This window comes from Bombus vancouverensis, chromosome 5, assembly GCF_051014615.1.
Source record: "Bombus vancouverensis nearcticus chromosome 5, iyBomVanc1_principal, whole genome shotgun sequence".
NCBI lineage: Eukaryota > Metazoa > Arthropoda > Insecta > Hymenoptera > Apidae > Bombus > Bombus vancouverensis.
In genome coordinates this window covers 12,674,451-12,700,474 of record NC_134915.1, presented here as the reverse complement: position 1 = coordinate 12,700,474, position 26,024 = coordinate 12,674,451, and the positions used below count along the sequence as shown (strand labels likewise).

General features: G+C 46.2%; 1 protein-coding gene across 4 annotated transcripts in view; it reads right to left on the bottom strand.

Moving 5' to 3' along the window:
- pum (pumilio) overlaps positions 1–26,024 on the bottom strand; it is a 63,130-nt gene that overhangs the window by 18,718 nt on the left and 18,388 nt on the right. For all 4 annotated transcript variants that reach the window (XM_033332942.2, XM_076618518.1, XM_076618517.1 and 1 more), the window contains one exon: positions 24,129–24,480. In XM_033332942.2, coding sequence (XP_033188833.1) covers positions 24,129–24,480 — 352 coding nt within the window. The remainder of the gene's footprint in view (positions 1–24,128; positions 24,481–26,024) is intronic.

Below are 26,024 nucleotides of genomic sequence, written 5' to 3'. Positions count from 1 at the left end.
CTTCGACGGATCTTGTTCTCCTCGTCTTGGTCGTATCTACGCGACCAAAGCCGCGAAAATTATTTTCATAACGGTGGGGGATCGTGGAAATAAAAATAAACGGCGAAACTTAATCGGTCGACCAACCGGCGATCGTAGCTCTCGTGAAAGCACGTAGGCTGCAATTCGTCGGTTTATTTACCAATCCGGTACTCGACAGATTACGCAATTGAAGGCGAGGTGGTTCTCCTAAAAATCTCATCAATATTCCTAGCGTGTTCGAGTCAATATACCATCCACAAGATAGAATTTAATTTTGTTTCCTTTTACGAAAGAACCTTCCGGCTTATTACCTCGCTCTCAAGGCAAACCGTGTCTCTCTATCTCCCTTTCTCCGATTGGCTTTCTCCTCTTCCCTTTTCTTCCCTCGCTACTGCTTTCGGACACCTCGGTTAAACTTCCATCGAACAAGTTTCAAATGGAATTCTTCTGTCGGCCGTTAATAGCTCGGTAGGAAAGAAATCTGCGGTGGTTTGAAAACGAAGCAGAATAAAAGATCGAAGTCGCCGCTGACTGTGATGGCGGTTGATGATGGACTGTGAAAAACGTCGCGCGCGCGTGCCCGCAACAATGGCGAACTAAATAAAACACGTGAAAATACGTGATCCGTGAACGAAACAGAAAGGAGGACGGCGGGTGGGACGCGAGCTTGTACAATCGCGAATAATAAATTCCTCGTTGGAGCCTGGTATAATAAACGAAACCGGCTTCATCGGCATCATCGTAATACCTATCATCGTGTGAACTCGTCGAAGAAGAGACGAGCTCGCTCAACAACGCGTGGCGTCGTGTCACGCTGCCAGATCAGGAGAAAAAACGATCGAATTTCACGTGCAGCCAGCAATTCGCGTCGCATCGAAATCACTGGCGACTGTCGCGCTGCATCGTGCGGACGAGCAGAACCTTGATGGTAATTGCCAACGTCATCGATTCCTTCGACGATAGTCTTTGCTGAACGCCTACGAATCGCACGAATCGATAACTTTTCTATATCGCGATCAACGTCATTCTCACCAGTCTTCGCAGAATTATTGTATCGAATGCTTTGCCATAGAACAGAAGGAAAGAGGATGAGACACCGTTTTGTATTCAGGCGTTGAGGGGGAACGGCAGCTCTTGCGCGACCTGCAACGATTATTAATCGTGCCACCGTAAAACATATTAACCACAACACGTCTATGCATCGTTTTCTTCTGAACGTAGCGCGCGAGAGAAAAAGAAGGGAAAGCAAAACAGAGTCGAGGGAGCGGAAGTGGCAGTTTCCGGAATAAAAAAGCTAGCAGCGGAAATTCGTCGCGATAAGAATAATCGAGTCCCGCGAACCACCAGCCTGAAGTCCGTTCCTCGGGGTCGAAGGAGCTCGTTAGGAAACTAAACGCGGCTGTTATTAATCAAACGTTCGCGTATTTGCCAGCAGATCGTTCCTCGGTTCGTACACGCTCGCACGCGGGTTACATTTGCCGGACTGCTTGAACTAATTAGAAAAATTCAGTAAGATAATACCCGAGATAGTCAGCGCTTGAAAAACCTGATAATAGTAGAAACGTTCGTCCATTATATGGACGATAAAGACATTAAGCTTAAAGCGCGATACTCTGATTACGTCAAACGACATGCGATTCAACAAGAATCCTATTATTTCATCCGTTTCCCGCGTCGAGAACGTCGTTCACGTTTCGAGACTCGCGATTCCGCGTAATCTCGAATTAAATTTCAACCGCAGTCGTTTGCTAAAAATTGTCCGAGCTACGATATTCGATTACACGACGCCGGTGTCGACGTCGACGATACCAAACCTACTATACGTCGTATTCTCGTTTCTATCTTTACGCGCGTGCAGAGATGAACTCCGGTGAAAAATCCGAACGAAAATCAATAAAAATCGATCGACAAGGAAAAACCGCATGAAAGATCGGCCTACCGATCTCCAGGTTACACCTCTCCATGATTTATCCAATAATATTCTGTACGTATGATAAGACGGTTGATATCGTTGAAAGCTACAACAATCTCGAGGACAAGGCTGATCCCACAGGGAACTATCCGCTAAGTGACTAACTAGCCACCGTGGTAACACGGTATACATATCTCTCTGGTTGGTTCGACCAACAAGAAGTCAGCCAACGTGAGAGCACGAAGGCAGAGGAGCGCTATCTCATCGTGGCCGCTTGCTCAGCGGTAACGCGAGACCTCCGTGGTAATAAGACCTGCCCTGGTAATTATTACATTCCCTTCGTGTGAGACGTATATACGTAAGGTAGATTCGCCGTGAGATGGGAGGAAGTGACGCGGTTCAACCGGAACGTGAATTATCGCGTCCCTAAACGACATCCTACCAGAAAACTGCCACCTTTATCGTCTAATTAATCGTTATTTATATCAATCTATTTGATAACCGGTATTTATTTACACGCGACCTGAAATGATGTATATACGTAGCGATGTAAGATCGTCGACGACAATTTGCGCGTCGTTTATTGGATGAATATCGAAGGACGATCGATGGTAGTGTTATAATTTCGCGGACGGAAACGGAGTGAAATATGTGATCGGTGCGCATCGAACCGTAAGAAGGGCGATCATCGAGAGGAATGCGACGTAAGCCCGAGGCTGCGAACGGAAACTCGTGTATATCTCGCTCCGAATGAGGAAGACGCATCGCAGCCGTTTTCTATCCTACAGGAATTCCAGAATCAGGCCAGAGTGAACAGCGAGCGGCTGTTATCGCGACCGACACCGAAGACGGAGCGCTTCTCCGAGAGAATAAAAGCCGGCGGAACTCGGACGAGCACGGGACGCACAAATGAAATATTCCTGGCATCTGCGCGTAGACTCTGCGCCTCCAATTTATTTAAAAAAGAAGCGAACGAAGAAGGAAGAAGGGAAAAGGATTAGATTTATTCTGAATGCCAGACACGAGAGAGGATAAAAGACTGGCATCGCTATGGTCTGCACATGGCTCGCTCTTTTCGAAAAGTTAGTTTAACAATCCGCAAAAGAGATGTTACACATTTTAATCCGTTTTTCTCGCAATAAAAACAACGACGGCACTCCCTCGATCCGCGAAAGCCGCAACGAAAAGGAAATAATGTTAATTAGCGCGGGGCGGGTACTTGGCGGGAGTTCATCGTCGCGTTTTCACTTTAAAATTCTCGGATAAAAGTCCCATTTTTCCCCTCGGTGCGCGCTCACGCTGTTTGCACGACGCTTCACGTGCGTTCCTAGTCTATGGGATCCTCTGGAACTCGTTCTCTTCCATATGTCCATACTTCGAACGCGAGATCGCTATGAAAAGGGATCACCGAATCGCGCCGATTTCACCGCAGGATGAATCGTAGATACGAGAACGTCGTATACGTGCCGGTATACCGTGTATAGCTCCGTAAGCGAGATATGGCAGGACGACTGAAAGTGCAGCCTTGAATTCACGGCAAATCTGTCGTATGCATAATAAAGCGTCGTTCCATGCAAATCTCCCTCTGCCTCTCTCCTCTCTTCTTTTTTCTTCCTCTTTCTCGATCCCTGCTTAGCTATTTCACTTTCCCGCCGCGCGTTTCAACGAAAGAACGATCGCCTAGCATCGTTCTCCGCTTTATATTTTTCTGGAACTCGTAGCGGTCCACGCGGACAGGGAGAAGTATCGCGAACATTACCGAGCATATACGTAGCTCGATTTCGATTCCGTTCAGCTTATCGACCAAGTATCATCCTTATTCAAAGCGTTTTTCTTTTTACAGGAATGCATCGATCGGTTACGTAAAAACTTGGAATCCTGGCGCGGCTGTTGTGAACCGTCGTTCACGTTGTGAACGTTTAAAATGTTTCTACCGTGAATCGTGAAGACGACCGAGTTACCAGGGAAAAGAGGAAGAGGAGGAGGCAGACGAGGAAAAGGAAAACGTGGAAAGGCGAGCGCTCGCGATCGATCGCGCTCGAAACACTTTCACGGCGAAAAGGACGCGGAAGTAGATAAGGACGAAACGTGTCAAAAGGAAGGCGCGAATAACCGAGTCACCAGCTCACGGACCTCGACAGCTGTGGCTTTTCTGGCTAGTCAATGCAGCGCGCCACAGACAATGCTCCATAGAAATCGCCAGATGCATCTACAAGTGCTACCGTTTCAGAGGAAAATGCGACAATGACATCGAAATGCATCGAACGATGTTCCTATCGGGCACCGGAATTGCGTACGTGGTTCGCGTATCAGACGCCACCTTGCCATTCACGATCAATCTAATCGCTGAACGCGTTTTGTTTTTCAAAACTTCGAAAGCGTACTTTCCATCTCGGATCGCGAATTAATATTCCTTGTCGGAGAAGTTCGATGAATATTCCTTCTTATATTGGAAAAGTTGAGAGTTGAGAAAGTTACGTAGAATGTGATCGTTTGAAAAATCGTACAGAGTGATAATAAATGCTCTAGAATCACGACGACGTGCTTAAGCTACTCTAAAATGGGAAACTTAGCGCTCTGCATGAAATTACGCGGTATACACGTTTTCGCGAGTTGAAAGTGGCTCGTTTCCCGCGCACAATCGAACATGTTGACATTGGCAGTCGCCGCATAAATCCTGCGAGGCGTATAAATAGACCTCTCGTTCGCAAACGAAAGGTCGTTACCGAATGCACCACGAGTTGCACCACAAGTTACAATACACCGCTACGTCTGATGGATAAGACTTGAAAGGTGGATGGCTCGATGACTTAACTGGTAAAGTACGCGAAAACGCAATTTACTTCGCTCGACTGGCTACCGCAAATTGGGTCGCGTCGAATTCCAATGGCTCGCGAAAATATTTTAATCGACAACGACGATTACATCGTGATATTCTGTTAACAGGACGAACAATAATCCCCTCGCTCAAGAAAAAGGAAGAGAAGGAAGAAAAGGGGGAGGAGCGGAGAAAACGAGAGAGGCTTATTACCTCAAATCGCGGCTGCTCCATCACCAGACGTTTAATAACCCCAGACCGATTACAACGGGGTTTATCGAAATGGATTTTTTTTTCTGTTGGCATAGTTGGGAATTGAAAGGCTCGTCTTGAGAACTACTCGAGTTCCGGGTCTCTGTGGCAAGAAGCAAGCGGTTTATGCAATAGCCGATGCAACGGTATCGAAAGAAGACAGGCGAAGGGACGGTGGGGTGAAAGGAGGTGGAAAGGGGCTCGAGAAGCCCTCCACTGTGTTCTTAGCATTCCATCGAGCATCGTGGTTCGCGGTTAGACTAACCACCGAGCAAAATGGTATAGCATTGGAAGAAAAGGGTTTTGAAAGAGGACGAAAGAAGCGTCGAACCATTCGTTTGGGCATACACAGCACGCGCCATTGACGCGATATTAAGCGTCGTGGATTTCGCTGGATTCTTGAAATCCAATTGCCATTAAACGCGGAGACCGCCGTTCTTCTATCGATCGTTTCTACCAGACAGTGCGTGATCTCGTTATCTAACGATTTAGCGCGTTCATCCGCGAGATACCGCCGATGAAATTGACAGCAAAGCTTGTGAACCGCAGTACGTCTTCATTCGTGAAACGGATAATCGCGAAAATCTTGCACGCGATTCCAAGAGTCGCGCGTTTCTTTGTCACGTACTACAAACAATGTATGTATATAAAGAAACGTTTTCAAGTTCGTCGCGTATTTCCGCAACTACCGTCCCAACGTCTCGAAACCGGTGCGTAATTTACATCGTATTATTAAAGGACAGCGTAGGACGGAGATTAGTGAGAAAGGGAGAAGAAGGAGAAGCAACGGAAAATCCGGTGGAACGAATCGTTTCGCGGCAAGCCACGGCGACGTTATGCGTAAACGGGTCGTGCTCGGTCGACGCACGATAATTAAATTTTCAGCGTGGAGGAAAGGTGAAAAGAGGCGGAAAGGCTCGGCGGCGGTAGGCGCAACTCGCGGACCAATTAGGAAGAATTTAACTTTTCCGCACAATGGGAGGTAAAGGTAAATCGAGCGTGGCGCGCGGTACACCGAGACCAGGCGTGGCGTTAACTTCGTTTTACGAGGTTCGTTTGTTTTCACCCCGGTCGGCATACGCTAACTTCGATATCCTGGTGGAACTTTAAATTCGATTCTCCAACACGAAAGATCGACGTGTCCGAGCCGAGAAGCGGGTCAAATGCGCGCGAACCTTCGCGCCGGAACGAATTGGCATTGCTTATATAGAAGTTCTTTTGTCCAGATTAGGATCGAGAACTACTTTGCGTGTTGGCGAGTACGGCCAGTACACCGCTCAAGGTGGGGTAATAATTAGATTTTCAGGGACGGAGGAAGCCAAGAACGAAATAGGTTTCGTATTTCGTCTTCGCGTTGCAGCGCCAGTCTCTCATTGTCGAGAAAACAGAGAGAGAGAGAGAGAGAGAGAGAGAGAGGAAGAATACAGGAAAATAAGTACAAATCTGTTCTTCACCGATGATGGCGATAGTCGAACGGCGATCTTTTTTCTTCCTTCCTTCGGAGGCGGGAGCGGAATGATTATGGAGAGCATAGAGGAAAATCATTATCGTGTGCATCGTAGAGAGAAAGAGCCAGCCGGCGTGATAATTAAATTTCCATAGACGAAGACTACGGATGAAAAGGTGGAGTGAGAGGAAAACCGTTGGCGGATAGAAGAACCCGGGGGTAAAAGGTGGAATTATGGTAAACTATGTTCCCCCCGTGACTTTCGTCGTTGTGAATTAACTCACGCTACGCTGCGCACGTTCTGCCGCGTCCACTGGATTTGCTTCTATCTCGAACAGAATATCCGAACGTCCGAAGTCAAGCTCACGGGGACATACCGTAAAAAATTTCCAATTATCTCGCGCGAACCTGCGATTTTTATCGAACTAGTTTCGTGAAAATTCTAATTGACGTCGTTATCGTTTACGCGATACTATCGACGAGACATACGACACGATGAACAATACACCTTACAACATAGCCGTTTCCTCTCTGTGACTCGCTGGGAGAGAGTCGATGAGGAGAACGTGGTTTCGTGAGTTGCTGCACAAAAGTGGGGCGGAAAAACGGCCAGGAAGACGTGAACTAACAGATAAGACAAATATATTGGAGAGGTATAACGTACGTGGTTATGGCGGAGCATCACAGTGCCGCACGCGAACACCGAGAGATCTCGATAAATCGTGGCTGAAGCTAGCTCGGGTTGCTTTGAACATTTACACGTTAATAAAATACGCTTCTCATACCGTGATAATAAATTGCCCGAATATTATATGTGACAGCGATAAACGCAACACTGCAAAATATAATAGAACAGAGAGACCGAATGAGAACGATCGAAAGAGATTTTAAACGAAATGTTCCTTCGCACAGACGTTTTCAAGGTTCGTTGAACGTTCGACGCGATGTTACGAGTGACCGTAGAGAGTCGAGGACAGTTTTGGTTGCAAGGTGACGTCACAGTTGAGGATGAAGCGTACCGACAAAGGAGGAGAGAAGTCGCTGCTCGTTTCGAGTGGTATTTCGTCGCCGCGCCACGTTCGAGAATGCCCGCATGTCGGAAGTATCGAAGACATTAGCATATCGCGTGCGCTTTCACCGAGGTTATCAAAGACACTTTGGGTTTATACCACGGCACGACACGTGCACATAAGAGCAAACAGGGTTCAGGTCTATTTGTCAAAATGCCAATCAAAAAGCTCCCCGCTGATAAGAAGACGCTCATCCGACACTAGCCAGCAAATTGCATAATCAAATTTAATATACCGAGAACGATACGAAAATTCTCGAGTTACAAACACGCTACTATTCAGCCGACAGCCAGACGAGTCTAACCAACCACCGAACATTATCGATCTCCCTGTATTTCCATTTCATAAGATTCCCTTGGCAGAAACGACGAGCTATTCGACATTGCCTCTAACGTAGTTATCCTATTAGGAATATATTTTGCTCAAACACAAGAATTCCGACACTTTGTCCGACTCGTATCGTACGAATTTTGGTGAACTGCACAAATCCTAGAAAACTTGACAATAATATACTTCTTAAGTATCACCAGTTGCATTACTTTCGAGCATCCTTAATCTAATCTTCAACGCAGAAATGAAACAATCTGAAGATAAAGCGCTCATCGAGTAAATCGATTATAGCTGCACAATGTTTTCCGATTACAAACATTGGCTTTACTATTACATATTGGATTTCGAAAGTTAAATTAATCGCATCGTAATATCCTATACGTATATATACGTAATTGTGCTGCCTATAGAGAATAGGATCATCGTAGATCAAATTATTTGCAAGTTTGCAATGAAAATCGCACACGCAACGGATCGGATTACCTACACAACGATGCTTCGAATCGAGGCGCAATCGAGTCACGTTCGTCTTAATTAATCGTCGTTAATTAAGACAACTACCGAACGAACCTAAGAACCTTGTAACGCTTGTATTATTAATTACCGTTTATAGTGGCTTGCCGGTGAATCGAATTAATGTCCCGGGAACTCAACGAGGTTCTCTAGCCGACTGCCGGTTGCTCAAACATGATCCGAAAAAATTGCACGCTTAAATTTCGCGCAGGCGAACAATATGTAACCGGATTTCTGCTTCGTAAGACTTTTTAACGACGTCTTTGCTGGTGGTGGAACGCGAAGAAAAAAAGGAAAGAAAAAAAGAAAAAGGGAAAAGAAAAAAAGAGTGCGCTAAGTGCTTCTGTACGAGGCTCATAGTCCTTGCGACGGATCTATCCGCGATTAGTATTCCACAGAGGTGGATCGAGTCGCGCTGTGATCGACGAACAAATTTTTAAACTCGCCGAACATCGTAGCCTGTAGTCGGTACAGAGCCAACGAGGATTAAGGAACTCGTAAACGCGAAACAACCGTTCGTTTTCCACGAGCAGAGTTCCGTTGGAACTTGTCGTGACTCTGCGTAGATAAAACACAGCTCCTGTATTCGTTTTCTCTCTTAATTATCGAGTGTCTCACGGTCTTCCGCTTTGAGTCGTTCTTCCTTTCCTCTCCTCCATTTCTTTCACTCGGTTCTCCTCTTTCCTTCACCAGGGTAAATTAAGAACCGCGACCGTGGCGACATCCGAGAACCAATTTTCCCTAGGAAAAAGTTCCTCCCAAGGGGAGAAAAATAGCGCGGATGCGCTGTGTAACCGGTAATCGGAACGTGAAGAGTATTTTCCAACGAGAATTACAAAACGTGTCGCTGCACATCGGTTCTGATTCGTGACGAAGTCTACAACTTCGATACTCCTTTGTTACGCTGCTTCTATCTATCTTCCGGGCGAAACGATAAAAAATGCGAGAAATACGATAATTCGTTAATCGAAATCACCATTTCCTGACACTTTTTTACATTGTATGTTCAATGCACGGCGAAACTCGAGGAATTTGTATCGGAACGATAACCGCAGGACAAATTATATTCCCCTCTGTTTATCGGAGATGCAGTTCTTAAATCAGGACGCGTGTTATTCGAGGTTAAAGCAGGTTACTCGATTATATCTGCTCGGATATATCGGTGGAGAGAGGAGGGCTCGATATGCGCATATGCACGTTCCTGACCTAATACAGTTAGCGTACGCTGATACACATATGCAGCCTCATTAACGGCAAAACTTTAAATATTTAATAGAGTAACTTTTTTATTGCGCATATTCCATCGAGAATAGCGTGTGTAACGGATAGCAATAGCCTGGCCGCTCGTTCGGTTAAACCGTTCGGAAACTGGACGTAACCGATCTCGTTCGTTTCATTAGCTCCCGTGGCGAGAGGAAAAAAATCGATCGAGATTAACCGTGTATCGTGGTGTTGATTAAAACGCTGATATATAAGGCTGCCTCGAAGCGTTGCTTCATACCTCGCGCGGCGCCGATGAGAGAGAACCCTAACGCTGCGAAAAAACGGTTCTCGATCTACGGAGCGCAAAACGATTTAGCCGCATTCCCGGCAAAAATCCACCTTTCTCCCGGATGATTTTTGCTCGTGCAACAGTATTAGGAAATCGTTTCGCGGTCCCGATGCATTATAAATAACATTCGCACGGCTCGTCGTGGATTAGTCCCGCCGACGAAATCTTCAATGAACGGTTTTGTCTAATGCCAGCTGATGAGTGCATCGTGCAGGAATTCTACACGCTTATAAATATCGTTCGTGGCGACGTTCAGAAACCGAGTATCCAAAAGTCATCGTAAACTCGCACAAGTTATGTTCGAAGAGAGAATGATCGTTCAAGGTGATCGCGCGGCAACCCCCGATGAGACAGATCTATCGAGTGGAATACGTATATCGTGGGGAGATGGCGCGTAAATGCGCAGTGGATTAAGTCCGTACCTTGTCAGCCGCAAGACGAGCGACCAGGGCCTCCTTGAGAGGACCCAGCCAATGGTGTGCCCCGACGAAACGCTTGTTCAGCAATTTCGTATGGGGGGCGGCCTGGGCATATACGGTCTCCAGCTCGAGAACCACCATATTTTCAGACCCAGGGCTGAGATTTCCTCCTCCGCTCTTCTTTTTCTCCCCCTAATCCTTCTGCCGCTCAGCCAACGGACGGGGCTTCGCGAGACGCTAGCATTTATTATCGCGTCCGCTTCGATAATCGCCTCGAATCTATACAACGTTCACGTACACACGCGGGCACAAAAATTCACGGAGAAATCGAAGCAACTTTTCTTTTTGCCGTTCTTCTATCTTTTTTTTCTCTTTTCTTTTCTTTTTCCTTCTATCGTACTTCCTCGCACTTTTCACGAGTTACGTTTCAATGGAATTTAAAGTTGGATTTCATGTTTCGTAAAGTTACCAAGTTTAGGAGGGAAACGACAGATCGGTGAAACTTTGCGGTAAACCGATGCTGGCATTCCCCCTTTTGATCCGCCAACGATCACTGTTCCGTCAGAATGATCTGTCGCGCGCGACGATTCGACGGTCGAACATCGCTTTCCGCGAACGAACAAACGATCGATCACTGTCAAAAAGGTAAACGAGAATTACGCGGAACCACGTGGTGTTTCCTTGGTTGCACACACTCCCGATATTGGACACTGTGTAAAACTATAGTATCGCTCTCGACGAGACACTTGTATATACGTCTGATCGTAATAACAAAGGCGAAAAGGAAAGCGACGCGGGGGCGATTCTTTTAGAAAGAATCGCAGAAGGCACGAAGATTATGCGACTTAAACACGGAAGATCAGGTGATGATACACCTTCGAGGTAGAAGTCATAGTTTCTCTTTGTGACACCGCGGATGGAGCACACACGTACGACACGACAATAGGTTCCTTGTGTCCCGATAATGCGTTCAAGCTGTTCGAGCTTCGTTGGTATCCAGCGTGCTTCGACGAAAGCGCGGTGTAAAGAAGGCCGGTTCTCCGTAGCGAGCCGTTAAGTCCAGCGTGATCCGGGCTTAAGCCGCGCTCGCAACGGTTGCCGCATAGAAAGGCAGTTGAGAACTGACTGCCTCCTCTCGAGCCTCCTCGCTCCCATGGCCCGAGCTTTGAGTGACGCGACGCGACGCGGCCGGTGTGACGCGTACACCCCTCTCTCTTCCTCCCTTTCCCACTCTCCATTTGCCTCTCCGTTTCTCTCCATCCTAGCCCCCGTTCCTTTCTCTTTCCCTCTTCTAACCCTGAGCTCGCTCCTTCTCTTTTGGCTCTCCGTGCTCATTCTCCTTTTATCGCTCCCTCTTTTTCGCTCTCATCGTCGTGCATCCGTCTCGTTTCCACTCTTTCGCTCCTCGTTCCTTCTTTCGCTTTTTCATTCTTTCCGTCTTCCTGCTCTCTCCCCTTCCCACTCATCCTTCTCTCTTTTTCTCCATTCCCTCGATCTTTCTCCTTTCCTCTAGCCGTGATTTGCTCCGAACTCTCTCTCGCCAACGAGCAGACAGTTCGTTCTACTCGTGGCAAGACCCAACGAGAATACAGCCCTGTCGCCCTCAGAGACTCCTTCACCCTCTCCCTTCCCTCCCAGTGGGCTCTTCTTTTGCCGAGGACACGACAAAGCCACGAGAGCTTCCACGATTTCGCGGGAAGATTCGCCTTGCCGGTTTTCAAACGTATCTCCCTGCACAACCGTACTGCCGATCGACCGGGAATTAATGACCGATTAATCGTCGCGACGCGTCGTGTTCCGTGTTCCGCCTATTCGTGTACGCATAAGCACGGCCGCTCGTACCGCCCGTGCACATTTTTCCCATTACCGAACCATTTCCGCGTTTTTCTCTGCGCCGGAGAACATTTCTCGGGATCGGCAAACAGACTGCAAACCAAGAGAGCTCTCTTTCCTCGTCGTACCATTTCCGATCGAAGAGAGAACGCACACCAACTGACTCAACTTCGACGATTTCCAAGGCCCTTCCAGCTCCCTTTCATTCGCTTCTTTGACGAGGATACGCCGAACCTAGCGAATCCAACCATTTCTCCTCTAACATTCGACGGTCGTACACCGACGTGCAGAGATTTCATTGATCCCATTCAAGAGCGTTGATGTACTCGAGAGTCTGGTTGTACAGCGAACATGCGTGTTCACGGCGTGTGATTAAATTTCGACTTTTAATTGCGCTCATAGCGATTCAAACGAAACAGGTGAATCAACGTTCGTACGTTAAGATACGCGGAATGCTTGCCTGGTTTAACTCGTCGCTCTTTTTTATGACAAGACCTTGCGAGACGATCTCTGTCATCATCATCCTCGTTGAAGAACGAATAAATATTTTGATAGAGAGAAATAACCGCGAGACGGTCCCCTCTTTTTTTTTTTTGATACACTGCCTGAGCGACGAGAATGAAACTTTGAGAGGTCACCGTCGCTCCTAAAACGACCAAGCAATAAAAAGCGCCGCCAGTGGAATGTTAAGCGTCGTTTGCTGAAAACGAGTCGAGTACGGGTGAGCATCGCAATGCCGTTGACTTCCGGCAAATGAAATTTTCCTTGGAAGCCGATACACACGTACGGGGGTGAGATTCTGCGCGACGTGCCGTGCAACCCCTCGATTTCTTGCGGTGTCCGGCGCGCGTACGGGCGCGACTATGATTATTCTGAATAATTCAGTTGCCCAGTGAAAGTAGCACGAGACTTTGCATGTAATTTCCAATATTGACAGACGTTCCTGAGACCCTGTCCCCGAGGCACCCTCCTCTCTATCCTCTCGGCTCCTTCCTTCTCTGTTTCCCTTCTCTCTCTTCCCGTCCAAGTGCTTTTGAGCGTACGGCCCTGCCGCCCCAACCACCTGCACTTGGACGAGGGTGAGACAAAGGCAGGCGCGCGCGCGAGTTTCATGAGATTCAAAAGAAGATGACGACTACCCCCTTCGTGCCTTGGCATACAGAGCGAAGCCAAGAGGGAACTGGCTCGCCCCAAAGTACGGCCCTGCCTGTTCTTCCTGCCTGCCCCCGGTGTCGCCTTGCTAGTCGAGAGGTTTGCACGAAGATCAGAAACTTGCTCGCAGGTGAAAAAGTAACTAGAAGTATTAGCACGGCGGCGACAACGGCGACGATAACGTCGACGAGGGCAGAAATAAGAGGAATAAAGGTGCAAGAAATCGGGATACGATTCGCGTTTCGATCTCCCATTGCCATCGACTTCGAGACTACGCGTGGAACGTACAGCCGAAGAAAAAAGAAAGTGAGAAAGAAGGAAACAAATCGAAGATCGAAAATTTCATCCCCCGGGGAAAGCCGTACTCGTGACACGGATGCACTGACGGTATGATGAATCAAGTCTCCGAATGAAACTGAAGGGTATCCCGAGATGATATCGTATGCCGGATAACAGAGGACAGAATAAAAGAGTAACCGTGTATACTCGATGTATACCGAGCGTGATCCTTTGAAAGAGGGAGGAAAAAATAAAATCAATTGGCCTACAATACTCCTGGCATTGTTTCTCCTTCGATCGAACCGGCACACGGGCAAGGGTTAACACTGGGTTAGATTCAAAACGCAGCACTATATATATATATACATATATGTCTTCTAAATGCCAATAATCGACTACAAACTAATACGAACGCAAAACAGGTCGCACTTTCTCATCTCTTTCCACTTCGTGTGCGTGTATCGATTTTCACGTCGACCTGACAAGTTTAGAAAAGCTGCAGACTGCTTTTGCGGCTGAGCGTTATTATTACGACGCACCGGCAACTCTTTTTTTCTCTCCCCTGCGTATATTACCGCGGCGTCGAAAATATCGTCGATCCCGAAATATCGTTTGAACGCCGGCTAAAAATCCCGCCAACTTTTCGCGTCTCGCCCGTGAAATTTCCTTGTTCAGCCGAGAAACGCGTCATGGAAAAAGAGAGAGAGAGAGAGAGAGAGAGAGGCGTGTTTCGCGCGACTTTAATTGGCCGTGCCTTAATTTTGATGTACGCTGTACCACCTCGAGGGTTCTCAGGGCCGGTGAAGAGTCGAAAGGGAGCGGAAGAGAGGAAGGAGAGCGCGGAGGAGAAGAAACGAGAGCGTCGAAGGAGAGGAAAGCAGACGGGTGAAGGCAGCCCTCTTTCTTGCGCAGCCGGCACATTGTCGTCGCCCGTAGCCAACAGCCTATTGTCTACAGGGAGCTCTCCCCCTTTCCCTTTTGCGGCCACACATATATACATATAGAACGATACGGCGACACACAGAGTGGAGCTGTGCGGGGAGTGACAAAGAGAGAGATGGGAACCACCGACACAGAAGCGGCCACCGGGGAGGGAAGGGGCGTGTTATAAAAGAAAAAAGGAGGAAAATACACAACATGACGGAGAAGCAGAGCAGCGGAGAGAAAAGGAGAGTGCGAGCGAGAGAAAAGCTCGGAGACGGAGAGAAAGAAGACAGTGGGTAATAGTTAAAAAAAAAAAAAAGAAGAGAGAGAAAGAAAAGGAATATGAAAAAGGGGCAAGAAGCAGGGAGCAAGAAAGAGAGGATGAAACCGACAGTATAGTAGTAGTGGAGTAGTAGATCGAAGATGAGTGGGAGAAACGGAAACTGGGCGAGAAAACCGATGGATAGTTATAGGAAAAAAATAAAAAGAAGTAATTATAGGGGAAAAGAGAATGTAGCGAGTGGAACGAGGAGAGGACTCGATGTATCGACGAAGAAAAGGAGGAGAGGCAATCAAAAAGGGGAGAGGACTATTCATACCCCCTATCCAACCGTACCTTGCAGCAGCTATTATTTACATATCAGCAACTTCGTGCTTCCATGTACATAAATGCGCAAATACGGTTGCCCATGAGAATATAGCTGCCCGTGGAAGGGGAGGGGGCGAGCAAAGTACAAATGTGAACACACACCAGAAGCGGCATTGTACGAACGAATGGTAACCGTCAGGATGGTACTATCCGTTAAACTAGCCTGATTTCTGAAAAGAGGCTCGCGCGTTCCAGCTCCGCAGCAAAAAAACGCTCGAGCTGCATATCGAAGGGAGCGGCAGCAGCTATGGTCAATGAGTCGTCCCTTTGCGTAGTCGTCGCCAACGAATTAAAATCTCAACGGTAATTCACCTTGCGGCCACTGGACTATGCAACGCGACACGTCTCCTGATATATCCGTGGTATCGCGTATTTGCGTAAAATCAATGGCACACGGAGCGATAGAACGTTGAAAGCGTCGTCGAGCCAAAAGGCTTTCTCGTACTCGACTCGTCTCTTCCTCTTCTCTTCCACCTTTTCGAGCCTTCGACAAATTCGTGGCTTCGATCGAAAAAAAAAAAAAGACGAACGCGACGGAGTGCACGCTACATCCCCGCGTTTCAAACTAATACACCACGCGATTAATTAATACACGTTAAAAATGGAGCGTGATCTTATGCGATAAGAAAAGAGGTCAGTGAAAGCGCGATATTGCTATTTTTTTTCTGTTATGCGGTCGAAGGAAATTGGGCCTTTTCTCGTGTCCTTCTTCCCCTACTTACCTTGGAGGTAAGAAGAAACGGCGGAACGTTCCCAAAGCGCTCGTCTAGGAGATATCCGGTATTTTCTCGGGTGTTTCGTTCCACGACTGAATCGAATCGATGTCTTTGACCCCCCGGAGGGATATCGCGAACGTATCAATCGGCCTATACGAATTCGATTGGCCGACTGAGGCAAGTTGAGAACCTCTAGATTCAAAGGGATGGGCGAGCACGCGAGTTCGCGTGTTAGGTGCCGCGAGGCTCTCTCCTCGTCTTCGCCGTTTCTCCGCACGATGTCTTTCTCTCTCATCGACCCCTACCAACCCTTGTGAAACACGGCAACGCTGCCCGCACCCTAGGATCTTTTATTATAAGAAAAAATTTCCAGCTGAACGCGGTATACGTATAAAAATATAGCTAGCAATTGCCCACACTTAGAGTCGCTCGCTCGGCTACCTGTGTGCACATGCACCCGTGACGACGGTGCAACAAACGCGTTTCTACCGTAGGAAGTGGTTTTTAAAGAGCCTTCGTTCTGAGGAAAAAGGTGATAAACACCGATCAAGCGACACTTGGAAATTTCCACCCTTTGTCTCTCTCTCTCTCTCTCTCTTTCCCTCTCTTTTAAACGCCGTGGTGTAACCACGACTGAAATTCTTTAACGAGTAATCGATAAAGCAAACTCGACGAAAACGTAAATATTGAAATTACCACCATCGACGAAGGAATCCTTGACCGTTTACGAGCCCGAGTTTCTCTTTCCTCTCCGATTACATATTGAAAAAATAACCGTGTTCCAGGTAGAACGTTTTAAAGTGTCTCTGTTTAGATTGTTCGATCCTTCTCCTCGTTCCTGTGCTTTAGTTATGTAACTCATTGATCGTTGTTTTTCTTTTTCGTTCATTTCTCGATGATTAACCAACACAAAGAGGACAGACAGACAGAGAGAGAGGAAGGGAGAGAGAGAGAGAGAGAGAGAGAGAGTGGAATAAGTATTTTGAGCACCGCCGGTTCTAGAGTTTGCACTTGGTCACGATTTCAGGGCGTTTGCTTTGTGTTTCCATGCTCGAGATGGTAGGTAGATGTTGCAAAAAAAAAGGGGACGAAAGATGCGGTGGCTACACGTTGAAACAGGGCTGGAGGTGAAGGTGGAGAGGCTACTTCAAGTTGGTTTCTAGCCTAGATTCGACTCCGCGGGTGATCCGTGGTTTTAATTAGGATCCACCACGAGGCACGACGCTGTTCTTCTAAGACTAATGATCTCTCTCGTTTCATTAATAACCTCCAGACCAAGTGTCATTTTCGTCTTGAGGCCGCGTTGCATGACAAAGCAATATTAAAACTAGTATTCTTAGCATTCGTTGATATTACGCCTCTCAAGACGCGGTTCGTCGTCGGTTAATTAACTTCTCTCCACCTATCCGCCGAACAGCGGAGGTCTCTTAATTGAAAATGTTATCGGTGTTGCTGGTTATGCGTACGCGTGGAGCACGAAATAGCTCGAAAAGCGCCGACGCCCGGCATTTTTGCAATCGACGTTTCGAGCAAACATTCCGTGGATATCCGGATGAGTCATCAACGAAAGAGCTTTCTCCGTGAAAGAGAGAAGGAGAAGGAGGGAAATCGCACGATACTTCGACAAATTTCAACGAACATCAACCCTGACCTTTCTCTATGACCTATTAACGGGCTTAGAAGAGAGAGAGAGAGAAAAAGAGAGAGAGAGAGAGAGAGAGAGGAATTACGTGGTAATTTCGGCCTCCGGGGAAATAATCAGCTTGACACCGGGATATACTGTGAACACGAAGGGTCGTGAATATTATGACAGCTAAAAAACACGGGTTTAATAGCTGTTGAAAGAAAACCAAGAAACTTTTCGCATCGTTGAAAACTCATAATTTCCATATTTAAAGGCAATGGCATTTGGACATCGAATATTGAAGAACGTTCGCGCGAAACTACGTCAGTGGTTGTAACGTCGTAGAATCGATTGCATCAATTACGAAAGAAAAATAGAAGTAATTAATAAATCTGTATTGAAGCAAAGACGAGAATACAAATGAGCTCTCTTGTCTCCAAAATTCGATCTACGAGTTAGTCGGGAGCGAGGAAAATTTACGAGAGTGTAGCGCGTCTGGAAAGATCGGATCTTTCCACTTAATTGCTGAGGCGGTAGTCTTCCAGGAGACTAGTCCCCGAGGTGGAAAGGTCCTTTGACCTGCTCACTCGGTTTCCGCGACAGTGAACACAACGTGCGAGACACTTACATAAACTTGCAGAACGGCGATGCCTACGCACGGGTGTTGGAAAAATAGGAGGAAACGTTCATCTTTAAAGATCGCGACGCGTGGAGTGCGCGTCCATCTTCGTCTACGACGATCAAAGACGAGAGAATCGAAGAAAAACGGGAGGCACCGAGACCGCGCGTGGCTTCCTAATTATCCGGAACGCGATAAATCAGTTTTCGATTAGCCACGAGAAACACGCCGTGAAACGGGTAGAATACAAGCCCGACAAATGAATCGTTGTTTAATAAATCTGTCGAGCGAGCGGGTTTGCAGAGAGGAGTATAGAGCGAACGAAGTAGATTATGCTATCTAATTAGAGTGTAGCCTTCCGATGAAAGCACGGTGTAATTGGTCGAGGTAAGGAAATGGTGCGCACATTCTTGCCGTCCTTAATTGCTTCAGCCTCTATCACGCTACTTCGTCATGGATTTGCTAATCCTTGTTGTTTTCGATTAGCCAACACGTAGCATTCACTGGCAGGACTGGCGTTGCCTGCCACCTGCGAACTTCGTAGTCAACTAACCGCATGCCAGAATAGTTAGAGGGCTCGTACGATCGATAATTAGAAAGAATGTGGAAACGCGTTGCATTATCCGAAAGTCGAATCGCGCGCGACTAAAAAACGACTAAACGAAAGATAGAAAAAAGGAAGGAGAAAAAAATAGTTATACGGTCCATTAAAAAAATTCTGGTAAAAATTGCCGGTCTGGCTGAAAAAAACCTGCAGTGCGGAATAATGAGATAGGAGCGATGAAGTTGAAGTACAGAAAATTTAATGTAATAAGCTGGACAAATCCCTTTGTAGAGCGAAACACGTATGTGAAGGACACGGTGATATTCGCGCGGCTTCCGTGGCTGGCTATGCCAAAGTGAGTCAGCCAGCGTGAAAAATTGAGGAGCACGCGCACGCGGATGAAGGAAGGGAAAAGGAGGAAGGTTTGCTACGTAAGTATGGCCGATTATGTAAGTCCACCAAAAATATCGTCGAATGAGTGACAAGCACTTGGCTTGTTCGCCGATCGTCAGGCAGTTCGAGGCTCGCTAGCAATTATTTGCAAAACTGTAGCAACGCAATGGTGAAACAACAAAGTCAATTCGTTGGCTAAAAACGCATCTAAACGAGCTATACGAGCTCCGAGCAAAATCAAAACGACCTGACATTTAAAACCTAACTGAGTACAAGCAACGTGCATCGTTTGGCCGTAGCTACGCTTAAAATTCGAACGTTTGATGGAAGCAGGCAGAAAGAGAAAGAAAGAGAGAAGAAACCCGTTCTGCTCGCGAAGAATTTCGGGCTCCAAACAATCGTATCGACTTCTTCAGCACCAGCAACAGCAGCAGCCACAGCGGAGAGAGCTATAGCTCGGGAGCAACAATAGCCGGTCGTGGATAGGGTAGCTCTCGCGTGCATATTTGTCAGTTCGTCAAAGGAACTGTAAAGCGTTTAAAACGGAAACGTTGGCTAGCTGAAAAGTTGGAAAACGGAGCTGCCGCGGAACTCGATATTCCACAACAAAGAAGGCCACTGGGAATAGGACAGTGGCTTGGGATTTCTGACCGGAACTGCAACGACGGCGAGGAACGTCGTGCTTACCCCCGAAGAGTGTAGCCTTCGGGCGATGATACAGATTTTCATCGGAGGAAGTCATTGCACTTTATGCTGAATGGGCACCGAGTCAACAACCCGATGCCTGTCTACGTGCTTGCGTGTATATATGTGTGTACACACCTTTAAAGGGTTTCTCCCGCTCTCACCCCCCTGCCCTCTCTCCATTCTCGTGCTCCTCTTCCTGCTTTTCGCGTGATCACAAGAAGAGCACTGTATGTATAGCCAAAGATGAGCTAAAACGAAGGAAAGAGAGGAGAAAATGCCAGCGAATCTAGGAGAGCGAGAAGGGGAGGGGGTGCCTCTGAACAAGTTGAAGAGGGAAAAACGAGAATGCCGTGGAGTGGTCGGGTACAAGAAAAGGAAGAAGCGAAGAACGTGCAGAATGGAGAAACAGAGAGCGAGAGGTAAGGGAAGCAAACTGCAGAGAGAAGGGGAGAAAGGAGACGAGGTCTGGGAATCGCTTCATGCACTGACGAGCACGAGCCTTCGCGTAATAACGCGATCAGAGGGCAGCCGTGTCTCATGCGTGCACGCACTTCTCTCGTACCATCGCACACGCTTTCTCGTGCTCCGAAGGCAAGCACGCGTGCATAAACGCTGGCGTAATACGCTCACGAGCTGCACGAGCGTTCTATTTTTATGTGTGTTACGTCGTGAAAGACCATAGGCTACAACGTGGTGGAAATATTCGCGAGACGCGACGAAGAAAGGGACAAAAACGGGAAAATAACGGTGAAGTGGCGGGACAGCGACCGTGTCGCCGAATATTCGGTAAGAGGGTGTCATTGGGGGGTGGGTGGCACGTGTATCTGAACTCGCGACGTCCGATGGAAATCGCTGAAACGCAACCACCGCACGCCAGACGAACGGCGCGCAGCGTGTTAATTAATACGACAACCACTGACGGAATCCGGTTTGACGTATAATGCGGCACTAATTGCGGAAGGGAAAATGGAAAGGGGAAGAGGAAGGGCGGGGGAGGGCAAAAGAAGGAAAGAAAAAAATTATAACGAATTCGTTGGCGAAACACAAGTCGCGTCGCGAGTTTGCAATTTTTTTCTCTCCTCCTCGGCGACCGCGTACACCGCGCTCGATGCATGCTTTGTGCGACATTTCGCGTTTTCATCGAGGCATGCGGAAACGAAAAGGTAGAACGAACGTGCAAGGAAGAAAGAGATTACAGGAGCCATGGCAGTCAAGCTGCACCTGTGCATACGCGCTTCGTTCGTCACGTGGAAAATACAGCGCTATGGCCCCTACCCTGGGAACAATGCTGCCTACGATGGGTACTATTTCCCGTAGGAGAGGGGAGGGGACGCGAGCTCGCGCGCACGCCACGCACGGAGAGACATATCAAGAGAGAAAGAGAGATGGGGATATGAGGGGGGTGGAAAACGAGTTGGACGACCCGAGGTCTTGTACACCGCATTTTCTCCCCTTTCATTTGTGATTTCCTCTTTTCCAAGCAGAATTGTATATTCACGTGTCTAGCTATGCGATACGCCGCATATATTCTTATTTGTCTTGTCACACAGACACTGCTGTGAATCGCACAAAAAATTTCCGAGTAATTCGTTAATCCAAATTTCTTATTGAAACGCATACGCTTTCGAATGGCAACGCTTCCCTGCGTCTGTACGCTCAGAGGAACCGCGGGCATTTCGTACAAAGAGAAACTTGCTATCCGTCACACGTCCACGACATGGAATTATTGATTTTCTTACAAAAATTCTATCTTTAAAAGCGACGTTTCACGTTTTAATCGAGCACGCCGTCAAAGCTTTCAGCTTAGCGTAGTCCTGTTCGAAAGAAGAGCAGGAATATACCGCGACCGGACTAGCTACTACGCTCTAGGATAGGAAGAACGGTTCGCTGTAAACACATAAGAATATGGAACATAGACCAGGCTACGTAGATTCATACTTGAAACGAGACGTCGACGAGAACGGAATACACATCGATGTCCTCAAGTTCCGGTCCCCCGATCTAATTTCGAATCAGCCACCTTCGAATCGATCTCGACTTCGATGATCGCGTCCACGGACTAAATTAAATGTTACACATCTCCAATTACATTGCCGAGATTACAATTGACCAGAAAGGATACTCTGTCGGATATGTACATACGTATATTTATAGGTAATAACGTAGCGTGTTATAATCGCCTCGATATCGAGCGCAAAGTTGCAATAAAGATGAAAAGCACTGGCAGCCACGTAACACGAAATTGCTGGATGACGGTCGAAGTATGAAGAAGGTTTCATAACGAAAGGCATTTTGATGCATTCGCCGATATAACGTTCGGACATGCAGTGTAACGTGCATAAACATGAATATGTGCTAGGATGGCTATATAACGTCTGTTCTATTTTCTGAATAGGATTCGAAGTAGATGTCGAGAACTTGTCACTCTGTGATTTATACATTTGTCCCTGCCGGAGGACGAGATCGTTCTCCATTCCCCTTCTACGTGTCTCTTAAGCTGTCAGGTCATACCGAGTTCCAATACGAAAGGAGGTGGAGGGGGACGCTTTTTCGCTAAGCGAAATAAAGAGAAGAAAAGGAAAAAAAAAAGAAAAGGTAGCTACATATGTCCTACGAGGCTACATTCTCAAGGATAAAACTAGCCAAGGTTGCCGAGAGTGGAAAGATTCGATCATTGGTCGCATCTCGAAGCCAAGTTTGCGGCAGGATGCTCCGAGCGTGTCTAGTTAACTTATTGGAGCGGAACTTATCTTCAAAATTATGCAAACTATGATCGTATCTTGATGTTTAGAATGAAACACTTCAATAAATTATCTGAATGACGAGATAAGTGGATTATAAGACAAGTATTGACGTCAAAAATATGCGAAAGAAACAAACGGTCAGTAACGATAACGGCCCTGCAAGTGAGCTGCCGACAATGACGCAAGCTTGAAAAGTGACACGTCTATTTTTTCTGCTGGCCACGCTCTAAAAAAAAAGAACGAACAACACTTGGAATTTCAAAGGTTTCCCGTATCGTTGAATTGCTTTTAAACTCGCTTTTACAGTGCCATCTGATCTTGCACGAAAAGGAATTCGTCAACTAAATCAAAAGTCGTAAACGTCGAAGGTTTGCCAAGTCTGATCAGCGGCGAAATAAACGTCCAATGTATGTTTTATACTTTGATTTGTAATTACGACGGTTACATCAAGTGCTATCATAATTTACGATACGCCTTTCTATAATTAACATTAGCTAAGAAAATCGGTACGCGGTTAATAATGCATCGATAATTTCGTGAAAATGCTAGTAAATCATGCAAACTATTCCGTCTATTCTATTGTTGCTCGCTTGTACCTTCACCCCTCGACAGGCATGCTCGTTCGAATGAAACGCGACTTCAAAAGCGAAGGAAGTCCGTCGAGAACCCGTACAAGAGGGTTGCTCGGTGGTTGGACCGCTCGTTAGTATCAGCTGCTTGCTGCTTAAAAATAACCTCTTCCTAGTCGCCAGTACAATCGCTAAATTAACGCCAGCAGCGACGCGACGCCCTTCGCGTGGAAAACCATCGACAGACTTTAAATACTCTGCGCCGTTCTAGAACTATTATGGATTCCTCGAGTCCTACACTAGTCAGACCGTACTCTATTGCACCAAACAGAATTCAACGTAACGTTAACAAGAAAGGATGGCGTTTATGGAATTACGTACAAACCTACGGTATGATCCACGGGCAGGTTTGCTGACTAATTAAGATATTACGACAATCTGAATACTTTCCCAGATTCACGACGGACACGAGAGAGGGCATCGAGTTCAAGCTTGCCCAAAAGTCAAATATTTTCTTTCATTGCGAAACGTCTCGTCGAAATGTTTAAATTGGATGGCAACGGAAGTGTATAAAGTGTACCGATAGCCGTCGCAATCAGTTAATGCACGAGCTTCGTCGAGCTACTTGATCAAGCAGCCTTTGATAATAATCAACAACCTTACGATGCACGTCTATGTAGGACGTTTAAACTGGTACGATTGCTTTCACAATTTACGAGTACGTTTGTGATTTATTAATCGTTACACAAAAATATACTGCGAGCTAACGCAAAACTGGGACAACCTTTTGATACTTCGTTCGAATCATCCTTAACCGGCTCCAAAAACAACAATCAACCGTATAGATAGGTGAACTTAACATAGCCGTTCAAGTAAATTTTCGCTTGCGCGATGAAATCTTAGAGACGAGATATGTAGTCTTGCTCGCTCGTTACTCCTCGTATCTCACGCATACCATCTTGTATCGTCTTAAAAGGCGTATTCCACCGAGAGAAAAAAATTCTTTTCTCCGACTTCGTCCCGTGGAATCAAAGAGGGAAAACAATAAGGTCGAGACTTACCTGAACATCAAAGTGAGTGGTGGTGTCTTGCGCCTGTGGGGGCCCCTGTTGCTGCTGTTGTTGTTGCGAAGGTGGCGGACCCTGTGGGGGTGGAGGAGCCTGTGCACCAAAGAGTTGCGCCGCATGCGAGTGCGGGTGCTGAAGATGATGCGTCGGTGGTGCTTGATGATGTTGCAAATGATGCGGTGGAGCCGCTGCAAAGGCGGCCATGAAATGTTCTTCGCTTCCAACCACATCGACACCAGGTTTCAATAACACGACTCCACCACCTCCAGCACTCACAAGAGTCGTTGCTGCGTTCTTCTGAAATTCCTCTTCGCCTGGAGAAGGTTGCCGACTCCCGGGTGTACGACTGCAAATAAAAGACGAAAAACGGCATTAAGCGGTCGTTCTTCCAACGAAAGGGAATCCCTTCATTCATGTAGCGGATAACATTTGAAAACAACGATAATAATTGTCAGGTGTAAATAGCAATCAGCTTTTCAATAACCAGCATCCGTAATATTATCACAATTAACCGTGACTCCACTTTAACTTACGAGAGACGGGAACAAAGACGAGCAGATTATGCAACCGTCTTGAGGGTCGCGGAATCAAATATTCATCTCTTTACTCTCTATTTCATGCATTTCACTGATTCGTTCTGATTGAAGGCAGCCTACGGTACGTTCCAGAGTACAATGCGTTCAACACATGATATACGGAAATATAAACCGTTTTGCTAGATACACTTATGAAAATAAAAGAAGCGTGAATCATTCGCGAATCAACGTGTACTGTAACATCCATGAAAAAATATACAGCTTGATATCTATGCGTATCTATGCCTCGATAAGGCCAGTTGTTTTCCTTTCGTGGAAAAATATCTTAATTAACGAAAGCAAACAACGATTACCGAGAAATGAATTTCAATTTTCGTTATGCATTTGATAATTTAAATTTGAATTTCTATTACGAATTTGCAAAGTTAATTTGTATTATACTCAAGATCTCTTAAATTTCTTAAAAAACTACCTCTGATTGTAATGGCAAGGAAACCGTTGCACAGTGGAATTACTACACTGTTGTTATTATTCCCTATATAAAGAAAGTGACGCCGCTTTCGTTAGCCATTCTAACACTACAATCGTAAATGTCACGAACTTGATTCTACGTGACATGAGTATACAATTCTTAGGGCTAAAAGAATTCTATTTTACATATTGTGATAACAATCTATTAGCAATGTAACTCGCGCGCTTGAACTTGTACGCGTGTATAACTATGTACAACTATCTTAAAAATAATTACAGTGCGTTGGAAATAAATGGATAATAAAAAAAAAAAAACAAAAACAACTAGAAAATTGCAATTAGTTTCCTCTGAAATCAACTTGTTTCACATTTCTCTAATACTAACGAATAATCAAGTATAAAATTAACGATAAAAAAGAACATTAAACGTCGAGCTATCTTAACTTCTATGCCTTTGACGAATATTTGTCGTTAACGTTATCAAATTCCAAGTCGATACCTTGAATAATGTCTAAAAAATCTTTACAAACTAGTCGAGCAAGATTCTACGAATGCACGATTAGCAGTGCAGTATAACGGTACATTCTGTATAACGACAGGCATAATATAATTTAATGTTCATGTTCAGGGACCTGTACCTTTGATCTTATAAAAAGGGGAAATTCGATGCCTAGACCATGACGGTCAACAATAATGAACAAACATCATTACCATAATGAAATTTTTAAGTAACAACGACAACGCTACTATATAAGTTCCGTTCCTTCTTTCTGCTTTATTTGCCACGTTTCTTAATCCAATTGATCTCAATGTTCGATTTTCACTAATATAGAACAAAGAATGATGACCGAGTAAGACATTTGCACGATAATTCACATAGTTC